General features: G+C 45.2%; 1 protein-coding gene across 2 annotated transcripts in view; it reads right to left on the minus strand.

Annotated features, from left to right (window-relative positions):
* Nucleotides 1-21,086, minus strand: part of KCNC4 (potassium voltage-gated channel subfamily C member 4) — an 85,484-nt gene extending 64,398 nt beyond the window's left edge. Inside the window, exons 1-3 of one of the 2 annotated variants that reach the window (XM_075335740.1) lie at nucleotides 17,503-21,086; nucleotides 15,940-17,452; nucleotides 10,873-11,803 (exon numbers count right to left, since the gene is read on the minus strand). In XM_075335740.1, coding sequence (XP_075191855.1) covers nucleotides 10,873-11,803; nucleotides 15,940-16,548 — 1,540 coding nt within the window. In that variant the 5' untranslated portion in view covers nucleotides 16,549-17,452; nucleotides 17,503-21,086. Of the gene's footprint in view, nucleotides 1-10,872; nucleotides 11,804-15,939 lie in introns of both variants that reach the window. The other variant, XM_075335739.1, reaches the window with a different exon arrangement.
* Between the last annotated feature and the right edge of the window lie 593 nt (nucleotides 21,087-21,679).

Genomic DNA, 21,679 nt, shown 5'->3' on the forward strand with positions numbered 1-21,679 from the left:
TGTGAATGTCCGATTGCTTGTGTTGTACAAAGCAGTGCATCAGCAACGCCCTGTATAGCAGAAATCAAGATCTATGAATGCCGGCTCACAGCCGATGTTCACAAAAGGATTGTCATGACAGACACAGGGGAATCAGCTGACCCCTGGCTGTCAAAACAATCCATCAGCGCCCCGCGATCACGTCATGGGCATGTCGATGGAAGGAGGGAGTGAAGCGCCAACCTGCCGGCGCATGTTAAATGTTATCTTTCCCTGCACATGTCGACTGAGCCCATATCGTTCCCTACACATGTCGACTGATTTAATCAGCTGTCATCTGCCTCTAACAGTTGCCGATGGATCGGAGATCCGCCCGTGGCAGCCAGATCCTGCTGTCAATTTCTGACAGCGGGATTTGGCTGGTTAACAGCCACGGGCGGATCTCCGATCCATCGGCAGCTGTTAGAGGCAGATGACAGCTGATTTAACACTAGAAGTCCCAGAGAGGTTTCATTTAACATTTCTACCTTTGGAATCCAGTGACAGGTCGAATGACCTGAAGGATTTTAGCTAACACCCTATAATCACCGTCTTTTGTTCTATAATTAAGGCCATTACTGTCGCACCACAGGAGGTTGTTGTTTTCCATTGAGTTTAGCCATTTAGTTTCTAGTTAGTTCTATTCAGTTTCTTGTATGTCATTTGACCCTCTTTCGGGACTTCAGGGAGGAGCTCGAAATTTCTGGGACTTCTAGTGTTAAATCAGTCGACATGTGCAGGGAAAGATATGGGCTCGGCATGTGAGCCTGCATCCAAGGCAGCAACACAACATCTGACGTGAATATATGTGATATGTCATGAAGGGTTTGAAATATGGTTCCAGAGATATGAGCCTTTTTATTTAGTGCTAATGTTTATGACCTTTACAAGACTCACATGATCCTCGGGGGAATGTCTCTGGGTGGCTCTGCATGATTATCTTGTAAGTACGCCCCCTTTTTAAAGGCCATAAAAATTAGCGCCAAATAAAAAGGCCCATATCTCAGGAACCATACGGCGGATTTAAAAATAAACAAAAACCTGAATACTCAGGAGAGCAACTGTAACAAAGTGAGGCCACTTAACGTGGTAACTGGTCCTCTTTAAAACAAAAAAGAAGTCTAAAATGAATGATAAAAATAAATTGGAAAAATCATCACAAATTTTGTACACTTGTAATGGTTGGCTATGAAGGGGTAAGAGCTATCTGTTGCAGTCAGTCTTACTTTCTAGAGATAATCCTGGAAACTTTCTTTATGCAGTTCTCACAATTTTATTTGCAATAAAATGAAAATAAATATGAACAAGATAGACTGGATGATACTAAGGTGATAAATTGTTGTTTTTATGCCACCATTAGCCCTATATAAATACAGGATAACATGTTGTAACATAATTTCATGCTATTTTATGTTCTACCAAACTTCAAGTTTAGTCGTTGGCAGTGTTAATACTTAGAAATGCTAGAGAAATATAAAACATTAATCAAAATATGCATTGCTTATTGTATGACCATGCTATAACAATACATATGATGGGTTTACAGGAAAACACAGACTTAGAGTACAATGTAATATTATATTAAAAGGATTCTGTCAGCAGATTTTGTTGTGTAATCTGAAGGCCGCATGCTGCATGGGTTAACACAGGGAATTCAGGGATGCCTGTCCTGTCAAGATCGGATCTGTTGATTATTTGCTAGGTTTGTTTAAGCAGCAGGACACAGCATTGCTTGCACGGCAGTCAGGCATGCCCCCTCCTCTGACACCTCACTGTCAATGTACAATCTCTATAGAGAGCCTGCTGTGAGTGGGACAGCTCTCTCAGCTCTACTACATGGCTAAATCTAAAAATTCAGAATGTGTCATAACAGCTGCAGCCAGTAATCTAAGTAAACCATCATTGGATTCAGGATCTCTTTGCCCACATCATGCTGCTCTCAGATGAGGTAGCAAAAACCTGCTGACAGATTCCCTTTAATGACACAATACAATGATTAGTTAGACATACCATATAATGAGAATACACAAAGTATTTCCGAATTTTTAGGCAATCCAAATACTTTACATGTAGCAGATGAATGGTACATAAATATAGACAGAGACATTGATGTCATCAAACGTCTAAAATAAAGAAATCTGTAAATACCGTAACGCGTCTTGGAAATCGTATTGCTGTACATTCCCAGAGACATTCATGCTCAAAAAGTTGTCATCTAAATAATTTTCAACGGTCTAAAAACTATTTGGACACTTTAACCCCTTTCATTTTTGCGTGTACATTTTTCCTTCCACTTTTTTATTTTTCCAACAATTTAGTCATTTGCTTGCTTTTTTGTGGGCTACTTGAACGTTTGAACGATGCCATTCATTTTACCATATAACGTACTAGAGGATGAAAAAAATATATATAAAAAAAAATATTTAAAATGTGGTGAGATTGCAAGTAAAAAAAAAAAAGATTCTGCCATTGTTTTTTGGGTTTATTTTTACGGTGTTCATTGCACAGTAATAATTGCCTCACAACATAATTCTTCATGTCAGTGTCATTATGTTGGAACCAAACACGTATAGTTGTTTGGTTTTGGTTTTTTTTACTTAATTGGTGAAAAATGTTTAGTTAAAAAAAAAAAATGCTTTTTATTGCCATTTTTTTGAGACCAGAAATATTTTAATTTTTCTGCTAATGGAGTCGCATATTTGTTGTATGGTATAAATGACTTGTCTACATGATTCTCCAGGTCAGTACAATTCCAGAGATATAATATGCTTCTTTTTTTAATTTAAGTGGTAATAAAAAATTGGAAATGGGGAAAGAAAAATTTCCCTTGTGTGTGTTGTCATTTTCTGAGAAACGTAACATTTGAATTTTCCCATCGAAAACGTGTCTTTATTGATGGAATTTTGGGTGGAAACAATGTTTTAATAACTTCATATTGTAATTTTTTTTTTTTTAAGTTACGTCAGACAAAAAAACTGTCATTTTGTCATTTGGATGGCTGTTTTTTTAATGACCGCATTTACTGATCCCATTACTTTTACAGTTTGATTGATCAGCCTCCTGTGGAGATACCAAATGTGCTCATTTTTTTATTTATACATTTTATTTTTAATGTAAAAAGGCAGGGGGGGGTTTCTTTCTTTTTTTTTAAGGAATTTTTTTACTTTATTCTTTTATTCCATTTCGTGAACTTGAACCTGCAGTAATCTGTCTGCTTACCGTATGCTATACACTGTTATACCACAGGAGAAGAAAAAAAGAAAAATCAGCTCACCCAGGTCTATGGAGACTCCAATGAGAGACAGGTGCAAGGATAGAGGCCGGCCACGCCAGGAAATTCCACAAAAAGCAAAAATATCCAGCATCCACGTCCAGGTAAGATATAAAAGTTGTATCTTTATTCAGAATCCATTAAAAACATAGGGTGATGAACATCACATCCCCAACAAATATAAAAGTCCTCTTGGACCCCTCATACAGATGGTACGCGTTTCGAGCTCCTCGCTCTTAGTCTGAGTCCATACTCATTCAAGCACATAATGGGGATTTAAAGAAAAAAGAGGAACAGGTGGAAAATCACACAGGAAATGACATCACATGAAAAATAAAAAACACCAGACTGAATAGTGACATAGTGCAATCGAAAATATAGAGCATATCGCATAATATAGCTTCGGCAGTACATGAAGCATAAACCATATATAGGACCCTAGAAAGAATGAAATTGGGATAAAAATAAATGAACAAGCATGTTCGAACTATAGGTCCACATGTTAGAAAAAAAAAAAAAGGAATTGCATCTCTCTCAAACAACCACAGCCACTTGGATAAACCGGCGTACCTTCCATCTAATACAAAAAGTATACCAAAGTGCACAAAATAATGGCATTCAAATGAGAGAAGCATTTTCATACATTCAAAATAATTATAGATCGAAAAATCCCAGACATGAAACTGATAAATTTAAATCACGACTGTGGCATAATACATAAATATATGAGAAACCAGAGAAACCATATTGAGCATGTAATCCAAAGAGAAGAACACATAAAGAGTTCCCATTACATTCAAAGAGAAATATATTTATATTTATGTATTATGCCACAGTCGTGATTTAAATTTATCAGTTTCATGTCTGGGATTTTTCGATCTATAATTATTTTGAATGTATGAAAATGCTTCTCTCATTTGAATGCCATTATTTTGTGCACTTTGGTATACTTTTTGTATTAGATGGAAGGTACGCCGGTTTATCCAAGTGGCTGTGGTTGTTTGAGAGAGATGCAATTCCTTTTTTTTTTTTTTCTAACATGTGGACCTATAGTTTGAACATGCTTGTTCATTTATTTTTATCCCAATTTCATCCTTTCTAGGGTCCTATATATGGTTTATGCTTCATGTACTGCCGAAGCTATATTATGCGATATGCTCTATATTTTCGATTGCACTATGTCACTATTCAGTCTGGTGTTTTTTATTTTTCATGTGATGTCATTTCCTGTGTGATTTCCACCTGTTCCTCTTTTTTCTTTAAATCCCCATTATGTGCTTGAATGAGTATGGACTCAGACTAAGAGTGAGGAGCTCAAAACGCGTACCATCTGTATGAGGGGTCCAAGAGGACTTTTATATTTGTTGGGGATGTGATGTTCATCACCCTATGTTTTTAATGGATTCTGAATAAAGATACAACTTTTATATCTTATCTGGACGTGGATGCTGGATATTTTTGCTTTTTACTGTAATACCACAGTATTACCATGAAGGCCAATGACAGGTTGGTCTTCAAAGAAGTTCCCTTATGACAGTCTCAAGGTTCTTCAGGAGGCCCCTAGTTGCCATTACACGCAGCAATGGCATTGTGTGGGGGCCAATAAGTGTGTGAAATGCTTTCCGGAGCTCAACCTTGCTCCCTGCTGTTTAGCACGGCCATCATCTATCAGAAATCATGCAGGCTCAGCTCCTGAGCATGCATCAAAGATGGTGACCCAACATATGAAGTTAAAGTACATTATAAGGTGGGAAGGAGTTAAGGGAGTAATAAGGGCTACTTTAATGATAATTCAGATCAAGGGCTCTGTTTCACGGGGTTTAACACTGTACTATAAGCACTACAGAACAGCCTTTTCATAAAAATAATCCTTTCACTTTTCATTTATACACTGTTTAGCCATAACCTTAGCCAAAGCCACCCTAGTCTACTATTATTTAGGTCTCACCTCGTGCAGCCAAAATAGAGCTGAACTCTACTAGTAGCCTATCGTGAAGCTTATGGGCCCCAATGCAAAATCTCCAACATGGCTCCCAACTATAACAGGTCTTTCATACTACTGTTCTTATCTGATGAGTCAAAGGGATCCTAAGTTCGATGGCTCGGATATGACTGTAACCCCTGCACTAACTATAATTACACCTCTGAACTACACAAAACTCTTGTGTTCTATGGTATCTGGCACCAAAATGTTAGTAAAAAAAATCCTTTAAGTCCTACACATGGTAAAGTGGGGTATCTGTGATTCAGAAGAACATCAGTGAGCTTTGGGTGTTCACGTGTTGCCCTTTATTGGATCAGATGTTGCAGGCACTAACTAATGATTCCCTACCCTACAAGAGCTGCAATTCTGTAGATGTCTTGGGTCATGTAACTGTGAAGCCCCGCAGGTGTTGTGTCGTTGCATTACCTTCAGGGACTCAGGGATTACCTTCAAGGATGGTCTGGTCACAGGTAGGGAACCTTCTCTTAAGGATTTTCATGACGCCACTCTCGGTAATGCGGTCAGGGGACTGCCACTGCAGGTTAAGGGACGCCTGGGGTTGTTGGTCGGTGCAGTTAGATGTTGTGGCCACCCGAGAGTAGGGCTGGCCCCAGGGCCCGTTTGGAGTGGGTGGAACCACAAGGTGCAGAATGACTCAAACACAGTCCAGGCAGTCTTTCAGGGTTTTTACTCACAGTTGATGGCAGGGTGAGTAACCCCGGCGTAGCTGGGATGAACCAGGCTGGAACCAGGTATCCTTCCGGCTGGCTGATGAGGGTGACTACCAACTCACCTTCCTAGCCCTGTGTGTTTTGGAGTGACCCTTACTTGAAGCCCTGCTGGGGTCGCCCAGGGAAGTTGCTGATGCCTCTCTCCCCTTCTTTTGGCCCGTTTCTTGTAGCCTGGACCAGGTCACTCCGGCTGCTTACCTCCTGTGAACTATGGGCCCTCTCTTTGCTACGTGGCTGCGGACTCTGTGGTGGTATGGTGTGGGTCTGAAGTGCCCCCACCGGCAGGTTTGGCAGGAGAAAATTGAATAAATCTCTGCACTGGGACCTGTTACCTTTGCGGGCCTAGTACCTCCCTGGCAGTCCCCTTACTCTGCCACCCCTTTGCTCTCTCTAGCCTAGGGTGGATTTCGGGTGGCACTACCAGGTGACCGATCTCCCCCGTCGGTAGTCACTGCGCGTACGTTGTCTGACTAGTGGCAGCTTCAGGTCTACTTTTTGCATCTGCTCTCCCTGAGCTCCACTTCAGACTGTGTTAAGTGCTGAACTTTGAACACAGACTTTTGTAACCCACACTCAGACAATCCGGCAGCACTTTCACTGAGAGCAGCGGAGGAGCGCGGGTTTGACCTCCACTGAACTGAATGATGTCCCCGCTTACAGCCGGGTCCCCCCGCTGTCAGTCATTTGTGAAGCCCCTCCAGTGTTGTATCGGTGCATTACCTTCAGGGACTCCACTCAGCTGGATCCTGTCACAGGTAGGAAATCTTCTATCTAGGATTGTCGTGACGCCACTCTCAGAATTGCGGTCAGTGGGGACCGCCACTGCAGATTAAGGGATGCCTGGGGCTGATGGTGGGTGCAGTCAGTTGTAATAGCCTCCTGAGAGTGAGGCAAGCCCCAGGGCCCTGTGTAAGTGTGTAGAACCACAAGGCGCAGAATAACACAACACAAGCAGAATGTCTTTCAGGGGTTTTACTCACTGTTGATGGCAGGGTGAGTAACCCGGGCGTAGCTGGGATGAACCAGGCTGGAACCAGGTATCCTTCAGGCTGACTGATGAGGGTGGCTACCGACTCGCCTTCCTTAGCCCTTCTGTGGTTTGTGGTAACCCCGACTTTTAGTCCCTATGGGGGTCACCCAGGGAAGTAACTGCTCCCCTCGTTTGTTTGCCGTTTGCTTGTCGCCTGGACCAGATCACTCCAGCTGCTTGCCTCCTGTGAACTATGGGCCCCAACTGTGGCCACGTGGCTGCGGCTTTTGTGGTGTTGTGGCGTGGGCTTTAAGGGCCCCACACCGGCAGGTTTAGCAAGGAAAGGTGGATCTATCCCCGCTCCGGGATCTGCCGCCCGTTTGGGCCTGGTACTCCCTGACAGTCTCCTTACTTTCCACTACACTGCTCTCTCTCCAGCTGTGTGTGGTGTTCGGGCAGCACTACCAGGTGACCGTTCTCCCCCGTCGGTAGTCACTGCGCGGACGCTGTTAGACTGCAACAGCTCCAGGGGTCTGCTCCTGACGTCTGCTCTCCCTGGACTGCTGCACTAAACCGGCTCACTCGTGGGACCTGCACTGCTGCTCCTGTCTGAGCTCCACTTCCATGCTCCTCACTCCTCCGCACTCTGCTTCAGACTGTCTACTCCTCCTTCTCTTTTCCCCTTGTGCCTGCCTACGCCACCTAGCAACCAGGCTCTCTACCACACCCCTTGAGTGGAGATGGAGGCTTCGCCCCCTCCACTCCTCAAGTGGAGGTGAAGGCTTTTACCCCCTCCTGGGATCCCCAGGGGTCCTCCCAAAGGTACATGTGTGAGACCTGATCACTATGCGCCTGTGTAGTCACACCTCGGTCAGCCTTCTGGATTACCTGTATTGTACTGTCCCCAGCATGGGTGCAGTACTCAGTGGTGCCTGACCAGGTCAGGGGCGCCACACATTCCCGAACCCTGAGGAGAGCGGACATGTTTTCCCTCTCTACAGGTCCCAGATGTATCAGAGATGAGGATTGCTGTGGGACTTTGTGTGAATTACGTCGGATCTGCAAGAGTGTTTTGGGGGTTAATAAAGGTGTGAAACAGGGTGTGTGTAATTTACTTCAAATAAAGGATTTTTTTGGTGTTTGTATTTTATTTCTTTTCACTTACAGGATTAGAAATGGGTGTCTCATAGAATTGATATCGATAAGACTGTAACTGTGCATCAGGCCTTGTACAAGATATTGTCCAACTTTCCTTAAGCTCTTGTGAATGGAGACAAATCCACACTATTCTAAAAGCTAGTGTAAAGCCTACTCAAAATGGATTTTTATATGACCCCCCTAGACCAGTATTCCTTAATTCTCACCATTCCTCGACAGATGCTACAGCCACAGAAAGTCCTAGGCAGCATATAATCACTTCTACCAAAATTGCCTCCTCAGCTACGCCTTACAAACAACTCACTGGTTAGGCTAACGGCAGAGTTGGTGAAGAATGACCTAGACTGTATAATATGCCCATGGTTTAAAATAAAACATTTAAAACACTTATATTGGACACAATGATCAAGTGTATATATGCTTCTAATGTATTGTGATTGTAATAATTTTTATCAGAAGTGGAAATCCAGGTGATAGTTGCTCCCACCAGTGTAAAATGTGAATTAAATCACCAATATAAAAATAAAAAATGTATTAAAAACACAACGTGTTTCGTCTGTGTCCAGGCTTCCTCAGATGTCTAGTTAGGCCCTGAAGAAGGTTTGCCCCAGATGAAATCTCAGCTCCGCTTGGTTGCTATTGATAACAAGGGCAGTGTTTTATAAGGTAATTTTCATAATGAAGCTTAATGGAAACTGGATGAAAATACATAGACACAAGTCTACACTCTAAAGCCATAAATACTAAAAAGCATGAAAGTATACAGTATATCACAAAAGTGAGAACATCCCTCCCAATTTTAGAAATGTTTTATTAGATCTTTTCATGAGACAACACTGAAGATATGACACTGATGCAATGTAAAGTAATCAGTGTACAGCTTGTATAAGAGTGTAATTTTGTGTACTCTCTAAATAACTCGGACAATGTGAGGGGTGTACTTATTTTTGTGATATACTCTATGTTCTATAGGTGATCAGCTAAACTATTAGTTATTTCCATTGTTAACAAGAGGCATTGTGCAGCTCTGGACTATATTCCAGACTGAGTTTCCAGCTTTGCTATAGCCACCTAAATGATTATTGTAATGTAGGATAGGCCATCAATATCGGGTTGTTGGGAGTTCACTTCCTGCATCCCCCACCAATAAGACATTATTATTTCATTACTAGTCATAGCTCCATACTTTTGGTACATGTTACTGAAGCTTACTGCAGCTCAGTCTCATTCAAGCAAATGGGTGTGAGCTTCAAAACTCTAAAAAAACAGTAAACAATGAAGAGCTCAAGCAAGCACCATTCCTTTATTCAGCTGATTAGCAGGGATGCTGGGAAAAAACCCCATCAATTTTATGATGATGGCCTATCCTAAAAGCACATATTAGATAGCTGTTGGCCAAACGATCGTTCACTGTCAGTCATCTCCCTTTGACGTCCATCCGAGCATTTCTGTGTTCTCTGTTAGAGAGTTGCTACCGGACACCTCTGGCAGTGGCTTATCTTACTGCCAAACAAAATAATTAGCAATTGATATTCAATAAGCTGGATCCTTATCTCCCTCGACATTATTTATTGGTGTAGAGTCCAGAGACTTAGGGTTCCATTACACATAGCGACGTACCAGCGATCCCACCAGTGATCTGACCTGGCAGGGATCGCTGGAACGTCGCTTCATGGTCGCTGTTGAGCTGGCAATTAGGCAGATCTCCACAGCGACCAGCGACCACCCATGAGCCACCAGCAACCCGTGTAACGACGGCTCCCTGCACACTCAAAACCGGTGCTCGTTGGTCTCCCATTGTCAAACATGCCGATGCGTGCTGCACAGCGGAAGACCAACAAGCAAAAAATGGTCCTGATCATTTTGTCACGATCAGCGACCTCGCAGCAGGGGCCCGCTCGCTGTTGCTTGTCACACACAGCGATATCGCTGGCGAGGTCGCTGATAAGTCACAAAACCTGTGACGTTACAGCGATCTCGCTAGCGATCACGCTATGTGTGACGGGGGCTTTACATACACATTAGATAGTTTGTATTACTTTATATCTAATGTGTATTTGGGCCTTAAAGGGAATCTGTCAGCAGGTATTTGCTATGTAAGCTGAAGACAGCATGCTGCAAGGGTTAAAGAGAATTCAGGGATGCCTGTCTTGGCAAGGTCCAATCTGTTGTTTACTTGCTATGTTTGTTTAAGCAATAGAACACAGCAGGACTTATCATTGCTCAGACTACAAGGTCAAGCGCATGGCAGTCTGGCATGCCCCTTCCTCTGATTGACACCTCACTGTCAATGTAAATTCTCTATTGAGAGCCTGGAACAGGTGGGACAGCTCTCTCCGCTCAGCTGTATGGCCAAATCAAAAAATTCTGATTGTATCAGTAATCTAGGTGATACATCATGGGATTCAGGGTCTCTTTGACTTTATCATGCTGCTCTCAGATGAGGTAGCAAACGCCTGCTGACAGATTCCCTCTAAGGGTAGGCCATGAACCTTATTTTCTCTTAAAACTGTTTAAAAAGATACAGTAACTAGCCAAACCTGTTTTAATAAGTGCTCACATCTAGCACTACATCAATCCATTAAAGTAATGCCGTAATGGCATTGTATTCCTGAGACAGTGTATAGACCATAGTGAAAAAGAATTTTACAATCAAAGAAGATTCAGAAATAACCAAAATTCAATGTTCTTGCTGCTAGCCATTCATTATATCACTGCACATGTCTGTTGTGCATCTTACCTGTCCTCTTTTCCGTGACATCCTCTCCAGCCAATGGGCAGGATTCACTTTGAGTGCTGTTGCGATGTGACGTGTCTTCAGATTTAGCAGTAACTGGAGAGTCCAGCTGCATAGGTTTAGGAACATGTTTCTTTTTCTTCTTTGGAAGCTTTTGTTTGGCCATAGCAAGAGAGTAATACATTCCAAAATTATTCACAATGACTGGAACAGGCATTGCAATGGTAAGCACACCAGCTAGGGCACATAGCGCCCCCACTAACATGCCAGACCAAGTCTGTGGATACATGTCCCCATACCCAAGTGTGGTCATGGTGACCACTGCCCACCAGAATCCTATGGGAATGTTCTTGAAGTGTGTGTGGTTGCTTCCAGTTGGATCTGATGCACTTGCACCTATTCGTTCTGCATAATAGATCATGGTGGCAAAAATTAAAACCCCTAAAGCTAAAAAGATGATTAGAAGCAGAAACTCATTTGTACTTGCACGAAGAGTGTGCCCTAAGACTCGGAGCCCAACAAAATGTCTTGTCAGTTTGAATATACGTAAAATCCGGACAAAGCGAACTACACGTAGGAAGCCCAAAACATCTCGTGCTGCTTTGGATGATAAGCCACTGAGGCCCACCTCTAGGTAAAATGGCAAGATGGCCACAAAGTCTATAATGTTCAGGAGGTTCTTCACGAAGACCAACTTATCTGGGCAGCAAGTAATTCGGACAATGAATTCCAGTGTGAACCAAAAAACACACACCCCTTCGATGTATGTCAGAATGGGTTCTGTTTCCACCTCTTTTACCACTGAGATCTTTGTCACATTTCCCACAATCACCAGTTCGGTTACATTTATGTCCACAATAAAAGCCTCATGAGTCTCCAAGCAGAAAGTGGTAATCGACATCAAGATGAAGAAAAGAGAAATAAACGCCACTACCTGCAAGACAAATGAAAGGACAAGCACAGATATTTCCATTTGCACAAATTCAAATTATGGAAAACGTGTCTATGGAACAAAAAGCTGTCGGCATGAGGTTTCAGCGAGCCACAGGTACGCTATTTACATGTCCTAATGTGAACCACTTCTCACAGTCCGCCTATTTCCTGGGCAGTCACTCAGGCCATTCAGACTGCTGGGCACTCAGCCAATAGTAAGGAGATACCCAGAGTCTGTTTCAATGGGTTTGTCTACGTAAGAGCTTCAGAGCTGTTTGCTTTCTAGATCCTCTCATCCATACTATATTTTTGGTATACACAGAAATATTTTTCAGATTTTTTTCATGAAAATGTTTTGTGTTTGTTAAAGAGAATCTGCTACCACCCAGATTTCAAAACAGGGCTTTTTTCAAAATGGCGTAATAATACGTTTGTGTCTGCCTTTGCACTCCACAAATAGTCTCTAAGACCTCTAGTTGTAAAGTACAGGCTAAGTTTACATGTCTAGTAATCATCTGATCCAGAAATCACTTATTTTAGCAGCACAAAATAGTTGTGCAAACACAAGGTTTTTTTGTCCAGTTAAAAAAAAAAATGATGGCAAATGGATCCGTTCTTTTTGTCTCTGAAGTCTATGGACAAAGGGACCTGTTGAATAGCCTTCAGTTTTTTCTTCCATTTCAAAATTATCCGTTTTTTTCCTTACTGGATCAGTTCCAAGAAGATGACATGTGGGCGGGTAAATTTAAAACTGATCCAGTAAGCAACAATAGATCCATTTCAGATTAAAAAAAAAAAACGGATAGCTATTCAACAGATCCATTTTCCATAGACTTCAATTTCAAAATGGATCCAGTTGCAATCAGTTCTTTTGGTTGGCAAAAAAGTTGTGTCTCCAAAACTTTCTGTCCTGCTAAGATAACTGATTGCTGCTGGATCTGTTTCAAAAGGACAAAGCTTTAGGTGGTATCACATTTATGGCTCTGCAGTCCTTTACTCCAGTGGTGTAGCAACTGCTTTTGCCGCCCCCCCCTCCGTTGGCCATCAATAATCCAGAATATATAACTTGGGTATCTTGGGTATTGGGTGACAGATGGAGGGGGGCAGCGGCTGATGGGGAGATCAGTGGCGTATGAAAGGGAGCAGCGGCTGATGGGGAGAGCGGTGGCGTATGAAGGGGGGCAGCGGCTGATGAGGAGAGCGGTAGCGGATGCAGGGGGCAGCGGCTGATGGGGAGAGGTGGCGTATGAAGGGGGGCAGCGGCTGATGGGGAGAGCGGTGGTGGATGGAGGAGGGGCAGCAAATGGAGAACGGCGGTGGAAGATCGGAGGCAGTAGCGGCGGTGGATCGTGGGCGGTGACTATTGCTGCTGCGGCGGTGGCGTGGCTGAAAGGGGGCAGTGGCGGGGGCAGCAGTGGATCGGGGGCACTTACCAAATGGCACTTGCACTGGCACTCTCCTTAGCTTTCACGGATGAAGTGAAGCTGAGGGGAGTGGTCACCTACAGGTCACCGACCCCAGATCCAAGGTGATTGGAGAGATCGGTCACAAGGTCAATCGTTCCAATCAGAGCTGGGAGCTGCACTGATCATGGCTGGATTTCAATGTTTCAGCCATTTTCAATGGCTGAAATATCACAGTGGCTGTGATTGGCTGAGCGGCGTTCGTCAGCTAATCAAAGCCTCCGTAGGTCCGAGGGGGAGACATTACCCTTCCAAAGGTCAGGCAGAGGTCACGTCCTCCCCGAATCTAAGGTTTTTGCACACCGATCGCAGCCACCGAGTCTCCGGGGACGCGATTTCACCATAACGTATTGGGTACGTCATGGGTCGTTAAGTACTAGGTAACCATGACGTACCCAGTATGTATGGGTCATTAAGAGGTTAATCAACAATTATTATTTCTTCTATGTTTTTCTATTTTTTATTTTTTACCCCCAAAATGATGCCCCCCTGACACGTGCCGCCTGGGGCGGACCGCGCCCCCCCTTTGCTACGCCACTGGTTTACTCGCCAAAGGGTTGTAAATCGCATCATATGGCTCTTACTGGCTAATTAACTTAGAGAAATCAAAATACAATCATGAATTGGCTCGTGGATTGGCAATGTTGATTGTTGCAACCATTGGCACTTAGCACTAGGGGAACGTGCTCACCCCCAGGACCCAGAGCACATGCCACCCGCAGCTACTCCAATCACTAAAGGCAGTCTGTCTCTTGCAAACCTTGTTTAAAACTACTTATATAGTCCTACAGGAGTCTTGGCTCATATAAAACTCGTAACTGCAGTGAAGATTTCACTTATTCAGTTGTACGGAAAAATGTTTTTTACTTCATATGCAAATGCAGCTCCTCGGTGCACCCTTCAATTAGAATAAGACAGTGCACCAAATGCCCCATCAATCAACTTTCCAGATTGATAGCATTGGCTTGCCCAAAGTGCATGATTGAATCCCTGGCACTGCATGTCCACACTGACACTGCAGGAGCTATACAGGCGAGTGCACACAGTGACTTTGTGATTCTGTGTTCACTGCCAACAGAATTACACAGCAGCAAGCGGCTTCTGCATACAAAAGAGGCAGGTGAGAGCGCACCTGCACTGACAGTGTACGTGTGCGCATGCTGGGATCCTGCAGTTTACTGCGTGCATGCTTTGGGTAAGCGAGTGCTGTCCATCAAACTAAGGGGAGGTGCGCAGCTTGTTGATTGACAGAGTGGAACAGTGCACTTAGCCCTTGGCCATGCCAAGGGGGCACCAAGAAGCCCTTATTTGCATATGATATTAAAACTTTGTATGTACAACCAAAGAAGTAAACTCTATACAGCAGATATACAGTATGTGTTACATGAGTCACGTCCCCTATAGGCCTTTATTAGTAGTTTAAATTAAGTTTTGCAGGTGACAGATGCCCTATAATTATTGGCGTAGCTGGGGCTGAGCAGGTGCCCGGGTGCTGAATGCCACAGGTTGCCACAAGCCAGAAATTCAGTGACAAGTACATTATTCTTCAGGTAAAAGACTCTGCCACGTACTGTAAAATTGGGGCATTTAATATATAAGGGCTCTGTTATAAAAAGAAAAAAAAACAAACACTTCTATAGTAAAATATGATAAAAATGATCCACTAATTAAGATGTTATTATGTTATCACAGGTTTAAACCCTTTGCTGGCAACATGGGGTCCATCTGACCATCTGACCGCATGTATATGGTACAGCAACTAGTGTTATCAGACAAGGGATATATATATGTATATATATATATATATATATATATATATATATATATATATATATATATATATACATATAGTATATGGATTTGGGAATGTGACTGATTTCCCGGTTAGGCCGCCTGCTTTCCTAGTCCATCTCACTTAGTAAACATTTTAATTCTGTTGTGCTGCAGAAAAATTCAATCAGAAGCAGTGGAGAATCCCAACAGGTCCCACTGACTACAATAGGCTATGGCATTTTTTTGTATGGCATTTTTTTCTATGGCATTTTTTGTATGGCATTTTTTGTATGGCATTTTTTGTATGGCATTTTTTTGTATGGCATTTTTTGTATGGCATTTTTTTGTATGGCATTTTTTTCTATGGCATTTTTTGTATGCCTTTTTTTGTATGGCATTTTTTGTGTGCAATTTTTTTGTATGCCATTTTTTTGTATGACATTTTTTGTATGGCATTTTTTGTATGCCATTTTTTTGTATGCCATTTTTTGTATGCCATTTTTTTGTATGGCATTTTTTGTATGGCATTTTTTTGTATGGCATTTTTTGTATGGTATTTTTTTGGATGTGATTTTTTTGTGTGCCATTTTTTGTATGGCATTTTTGGCCAAATCTCCAAATCGTGTGTGAACAGAGCCCTAACACACAAGCCTGTTTACCAAGGTGTGAGTAGTTGGGGCTATTGGGCTATCACCCTGCGGACACAGAGTTTATTTATCAAGTGTTCTGTGTTTGGTAAACACAAGCCATGACTGATAGAACATAAAGTTTGATTCTTTAAATATACAAATATTAGAGGACGGGACAAGGAATCAGTATCTGATCTTTTCATTACTTTGGGGCTAAGGAGAGCATTAATTAAGGAGGGAGATGATACAAAGAAAGACAGCTGAGCGCTTACCCTGGCGGCTCTGGAGGAGTAGGGGTCCTCAAACAGTGCCCACATCTTGGCCTGCCCTCGCTTGCAGCGCCCCCGGGACCTGTCTGCCCTCTCCTCTATACACAGTAGTTCGGGTGTGGAGTCCTTCTCCTCATCACCATCATCTGCCTCCACGTTCTCGAAGATATCCAGAGCCTCCTCCGCCTCCCGGTGCTGCCGGTATGTCATCCAGCAGCAGGGCTCCACATCGGTCTCATCGATGCCCCAGAACGCCAGCTCCTCCTCAAACAGAGGACCGCAGATGTCCGCCGGGCAGTGCAGCTTCCCCGTGCGGTAGTAGTTCAGGACATAGGAGAAGATCCCGGGGTGTCTGTCAAAGAAGAACTCGGTCTGAGGGGTGTCAAGATCCAACTGGCTGGAGGTGTCAGGGTCTGCCAGCCATGCCAGGCGAGTGCCAGGCAGCGTCCTCAGGGTGCTCTTATAGGTCTCATGCCGAGTGCCCCCCACATTGATGGTGATCTTGCCAGAGTCTTCCCCCTTTGCCATCTCCTCCTTCAGACATGTTTTGGAGGGGGGTTTGTTCCCAGACTTTCGTCCACGGTAAGATGAGACACACACCGAACTAATCATAGATTTCTCCGGGTAAGACCCCTTTAGACAGTCTCAGGGGCTTCCAGAGAGACTGTCTGGGGGTAAGAGACGGCACGGATGTTCCAACAGGTGACGGAGAGAGGAGGAGAGGGCTGCAGAGAGCAGGGCGCTGGGGATGGGAGTGACCGAGGATGAGGAGGAGGAATGGGCTACAGCAATTGGAGAACTGGCTCAGCAATCATGGGCACGAAGGAAAACAAACACAGGAGGAATCAATGAGGCTGAGGTGCCCACACTTAGTGCCCCTGCTGCAGGGAGACCTGTGCAAGGACGTGTGCCACAGCTGCAGCCAAGGTGAAGGGATTGGCACTGCCGCCCCTGACCCTCACCCACCTGTGCCAAAGCTAAGAATATTGGCACTGCTGCCCCTGATCCTCACCCACCTGTGCCAAAGCTAAGAATATTGGCACTGCTGCCCCTGATCCTCACCCACCTGTGCCACAACTGAGAATATTGGCACTGCTGCTCCTGACCCTCACCCACCTGTGCCACAACTGAGAATATTGGCACTGCTGCTCCTGACCCTCACCCACCTGTGCCAAAGCTAAGAATATTGGCACTGCTGCCCCTGATCCTCACCCACCTGTGCCACAACTGAGAATATTGGCACTGCTGCTCCTGACCCTCACCCACCTGTGCCACAACTGAGAATATTGGCACTGCTGCTCCTGACCCTCACCCACCTGTGCCACAACTGAGAATATTGGCACTGCTGCTCCTGACCCTCACCCACCTGTGCCACAACTGAGAATATTGGCACTGCTGCCCCTGATCCTCACCCACCTGTGCCACAACTGAGAATATTGGCACTGCTGCTCCTGACCCTCACCCACCTGTGCCACAACTGAGAATATTGGCACTGCTGCTCCTGACCCTCACCCACCTGTGCCAAAGCTAAGAATATTGGCACTGCTGCCCCTGATCCTCACCCACCTGTGCCACAACTGAGAATATTGGCACTGCTGCTCCTGACCCTCACCCACCTGTGCCACAACTGAGAATATTGGCACTGCTGCTCCTGACCCTCACCCACCTGTGCCACAACTGAGAATATTGGCACTGCTGCTCCTGACCCTCACCCACCTGTGCCACAACTGAGAATATTGGCACTGCTGCCCCTGATCCTCACCCACCTGTGCCACAACTGAGAATATTGGCACTGCTGCCCCTGATCCTCACCCACCTGTGCCACAACTGAGAATATTGGCACTGCTGCTCCTGACCCTCACCCACCTGTGCCACAACTGAGAATATTGGCACTGCTGCTCCTGACCCTCACCCACCTGTGCCACAACTGAGAATATTGGCACTGCTGCCCCTGATCCTCACCCACCTGTGCCACAACTGAGAATATTGGCACTGCTGCTCCTGACCCTCACCCACCTGTGCCAAAGCTAAGAATATTGGCACTGCTGCTCCTGACCCTCACCCACCTGTGCCAAAGCTAAGAATATTGGCACTGCTGCTCCTGGCCCTCACCCACCTGTGCCAAAGCTACGAATATTGGCACTGCTGTTCCTGACCCTCACCCACCTGTGCCAAAGCTAAGAATATTGGCACTGCTGCTCCTCACCCTCACCCACCTGTGCCAAAGCTAAAAATATTGGCACTGCTGCTCCTGACCCTCACCCACCTGTGCCAAAGCTAAGAATATTGGCACTGCTGCTCCTGACCCTGCTCCACCTGTGCCAAAGCTAAGAATATTGGCACTGCTGCTCCTGACCCTGACCCACCTGTGCCAAAGCAAAGAATATTGGCACTGCTGCTCCTGAGCCTGCTCCACCTGTGCCACAACTAAGAATATTGGCACTGCAGCTCCTGAGCCTGCTCCACCTGTGCAATGACGTGTGCAGGAGCTGCAGCCAAGGCGAAGGGTATTGGCACTGCTGCTCCTGACCCTGCTCCACATGGACCAGTACTAAAAATATTTACTGACCCTGCCCTACCTGTACCAATATTATCAGTATTTATAGAAACACTGCTGCTGACCTTCCTCAACCTGTGCCAATACTTACTAATATTCCTGACACTGCTCCACCTGTGCCAATATTATCACTATTTATTGACCCTGCTCCACCTGTGCTTATACTAACAATATTTATAAACACTACTGATGACCCTGCTCCACCTGTGACAATAATATAATTTTTTATGGACACTGCTCCACCTGTGCCAATACTTACTAATATTACTGACACTGCTGCCCCTGATGCTGCTCCACCTGTACCAAAACTATCAATGCTGACCCTGCTCCACCTGTACCAATACTCTCAATGCTGACCCTGCTCCACCTGTACCAATACTCTCAATGCTGACCCTGCTCCACCGGTACCAATACTCTCAATGCTGACCCTGCTCCACCTGTACCAATACTATCAATGCTGACCCTGCTCCACCTGTACCAATACTCTCAATGCTGACCCTGCTCCACCGGTACCAATACTATCAATGCTGACCCTGCTCCACCGGTACCAATACTATCAATGCTGACCCTGCTCCACCTGTACCAATACTCTCAATGCTGACCCTGCTCCACCGGTACCAATACTCTCAATGCTGACCCTGCTCCACCTGTACCAATACTATCAATGCTGACCCTGCTCCACCTGTACCAATACTCTCAATGCTGACCCTGCTCCACCTGTACCAATACTCTCAATGCTGACCCTGCTCCACCTGTACCAATACTCTCAATGCTGACCCTGCTCCACCTGTGACAATACTATCAATGCTGACCCTGCTCCACCTGTGACAATACTCTCAATGCTGACCCTGCTCCACCTGTACCAATACTCTCAATGCTGACCCTGCTCCACCTGTACCAATACTATCAATGCTGACCCTGCTCCACCTGTGACAATACTATCAATGCTCACCCTGCTCCACCTGTGACAATACTATCAATGCTGACCCTGCTCCACCTGTGACAATACTATCAATGCTGACCCTGCTCCACCTGTGACAATACTATCAATGCTGACCCTGCTCCACCTGTACCAATACTATCAATGCTGATCCTGCTCCACCTGTGACAATACTATCAATGCTGACCCTGCTCCACCTGTACCAATACTATCAATGCTGACCCTGCTCCACCTGTGACAATACTCTCAATGCTGACCCTGCTCCACCTGTGACAATACTCTCAATGCTGACCCTGCTCCACCTGTGACAATACTATCAATGCTCACCCTGCTCCACCTGTACCAATACTATCAATGCTGACCCTGCTCCACCTGTACCAATACTCTCAATGCTGACCCTGCTCCACCTGTACCAATACTATCAATGCTGACCCTGCTCCACCTGTGACAATACTATCAATGCTGACCCTGCTCCACCTGTGACAATACTATCAATGCTGACCCTGCTCCACCTGTACCAATACTCTCAATGCTGACCCTGCTCCACCTGTACCAATACTATCAATGCTGACCCTGCTCCACCTGTGACAATACTATCAATGCTGACCCTGCTCCACCTGTGACAATACTCTCAATGCTGACCCTGCTCCACCTGTGACAATACTCTCAATGCTGACCCTGCTCCACCTGTGACAATACTATCAATGCTGACCCTGCTCCACCTGTGACAATACTCTCAATGCTGACCCTGCTCCACCTGTTACAATACTATCAATGCTGACCCTGCTCCACCTGTGACAATACTATCAATGCTCACCCTGCTCCACCTGTGACAATACTATCAATGCTGACCCTGCTCCACCTGTGACAATACTATCAATGCTGACCCTGCTCCACCTGTGACAATACTCTCAATGCTGACCCTGCTCCACCTGTGACAATACTCTCAATGCTGACCCTGCTCCACCTGTTACAATACTATCAATGCTGACCCTGCTCCACCTGTGACAATACTATCAATGCTCACCCTGCTCCACCTGTGACAATACTATCAATGCTCACCCTGCTCCACCTGTGACAATCCAGTAGTGACACTGTGCAGGATATCCCCGGGATGAATGCTGCTGACACAATGGGGGCCAGCAGCTTTCCGTGCAGTCACCTTTCTCCTCTATAGCTGAGCCCGCTGTGTTCTTCAGATTCCTTCCCACACAAGTATAGACCTCTTTCCTCCTGGCAGCGCGTAGGCCCCTTCTTCATAGGTAAGAACAGGATGGAAGTTGCTGATGAGAAGAACACGTTTCCTTGACGCTGCTGCTGCTGGAGCAACAATTGGTCTTCTCCTCCCAGTGGTGGGGTTCTGCTGCTGTCTACAGTCTGCCCAGTCCTGTATTCCCGGCTGGATGTGGCTGAAGTTTGCTCCCCTGCACAGACACTGGCGCCTCTCCGGCCATGCCCTCCCGAGCAGCAGCTGATGCCCCCTTTGCTTCCCTTCCAATGTGTCTCTCCGTCGGTAATTTGAGGCTGGAGCTGACAGAGGCGTCACTCCCAGAGCTGGGAGCTGCTTGTCCTTCAGTGCTCAGGCTCCAGCAGGTGGAGCAGACTCTGTAACCTTCCACCCTGCTCTGCTGTCATGCCTCAGATTGGATTGTCATTTATAGAAACACAACCTGTGGGAGGACCCCAGAATTCTGCAAGGGCAAGCACATTCTGCAAATCAATCCAGCATCCTTCTGATAAAGTGGCCTGTGTTCATTAGCAAAGCTTTTAGGATTCTGAAGTTTAAAGTGAGCATGGGTTGGATGTTAGGAGAAGTCTCATATAGTGTCCTTAGGAGGAGGCAACTCTGGTTTGGAGAGTACAGGACAAGCCCCACTTAGGGTGAGGGGTGCATAGGGCACCAAGGTAAGTATGGAAATCACGGGAGAGGGAAAATAATCATGTGTGCTGCTATGTATTATTGAAAAATATATATATATATATGCTACATAGTGCAATGTATTACTGCAAAGGGAATATAGCAATTGTTATCTATGCGTATCCCAATTATTACAAATAACAGCATTCAATATTCATCCCACCATAATCTATATTAAATGTATATATTTAGATTATATTTATATACAAATACATTCAGTGGCGTAACGAGTTTGATGGGCCCTGATGCAAAATGTGGACCGGGGCCCCCCCTCCACGTACCCCGACACTTAGGGTACGGGATAATGACACTGACACTCGGGGTACAG

Source organism: Anomaloglossus baeobatrachus, chromosome 2 (assembly GCF_048569485.1).
Source record: "Anomaloglossus baeobatrachus isolate aAnoBae1 chromosome 2, aAnoBae1.hap1, whole genome shotgun sequence".
Lineage (NCBI taxonomy): Eukaryota > Metazoa > Chordata > Amphibia > Anura > Aromobatidae > Anomaloglossus > Anomaloglossus baeobatrachus.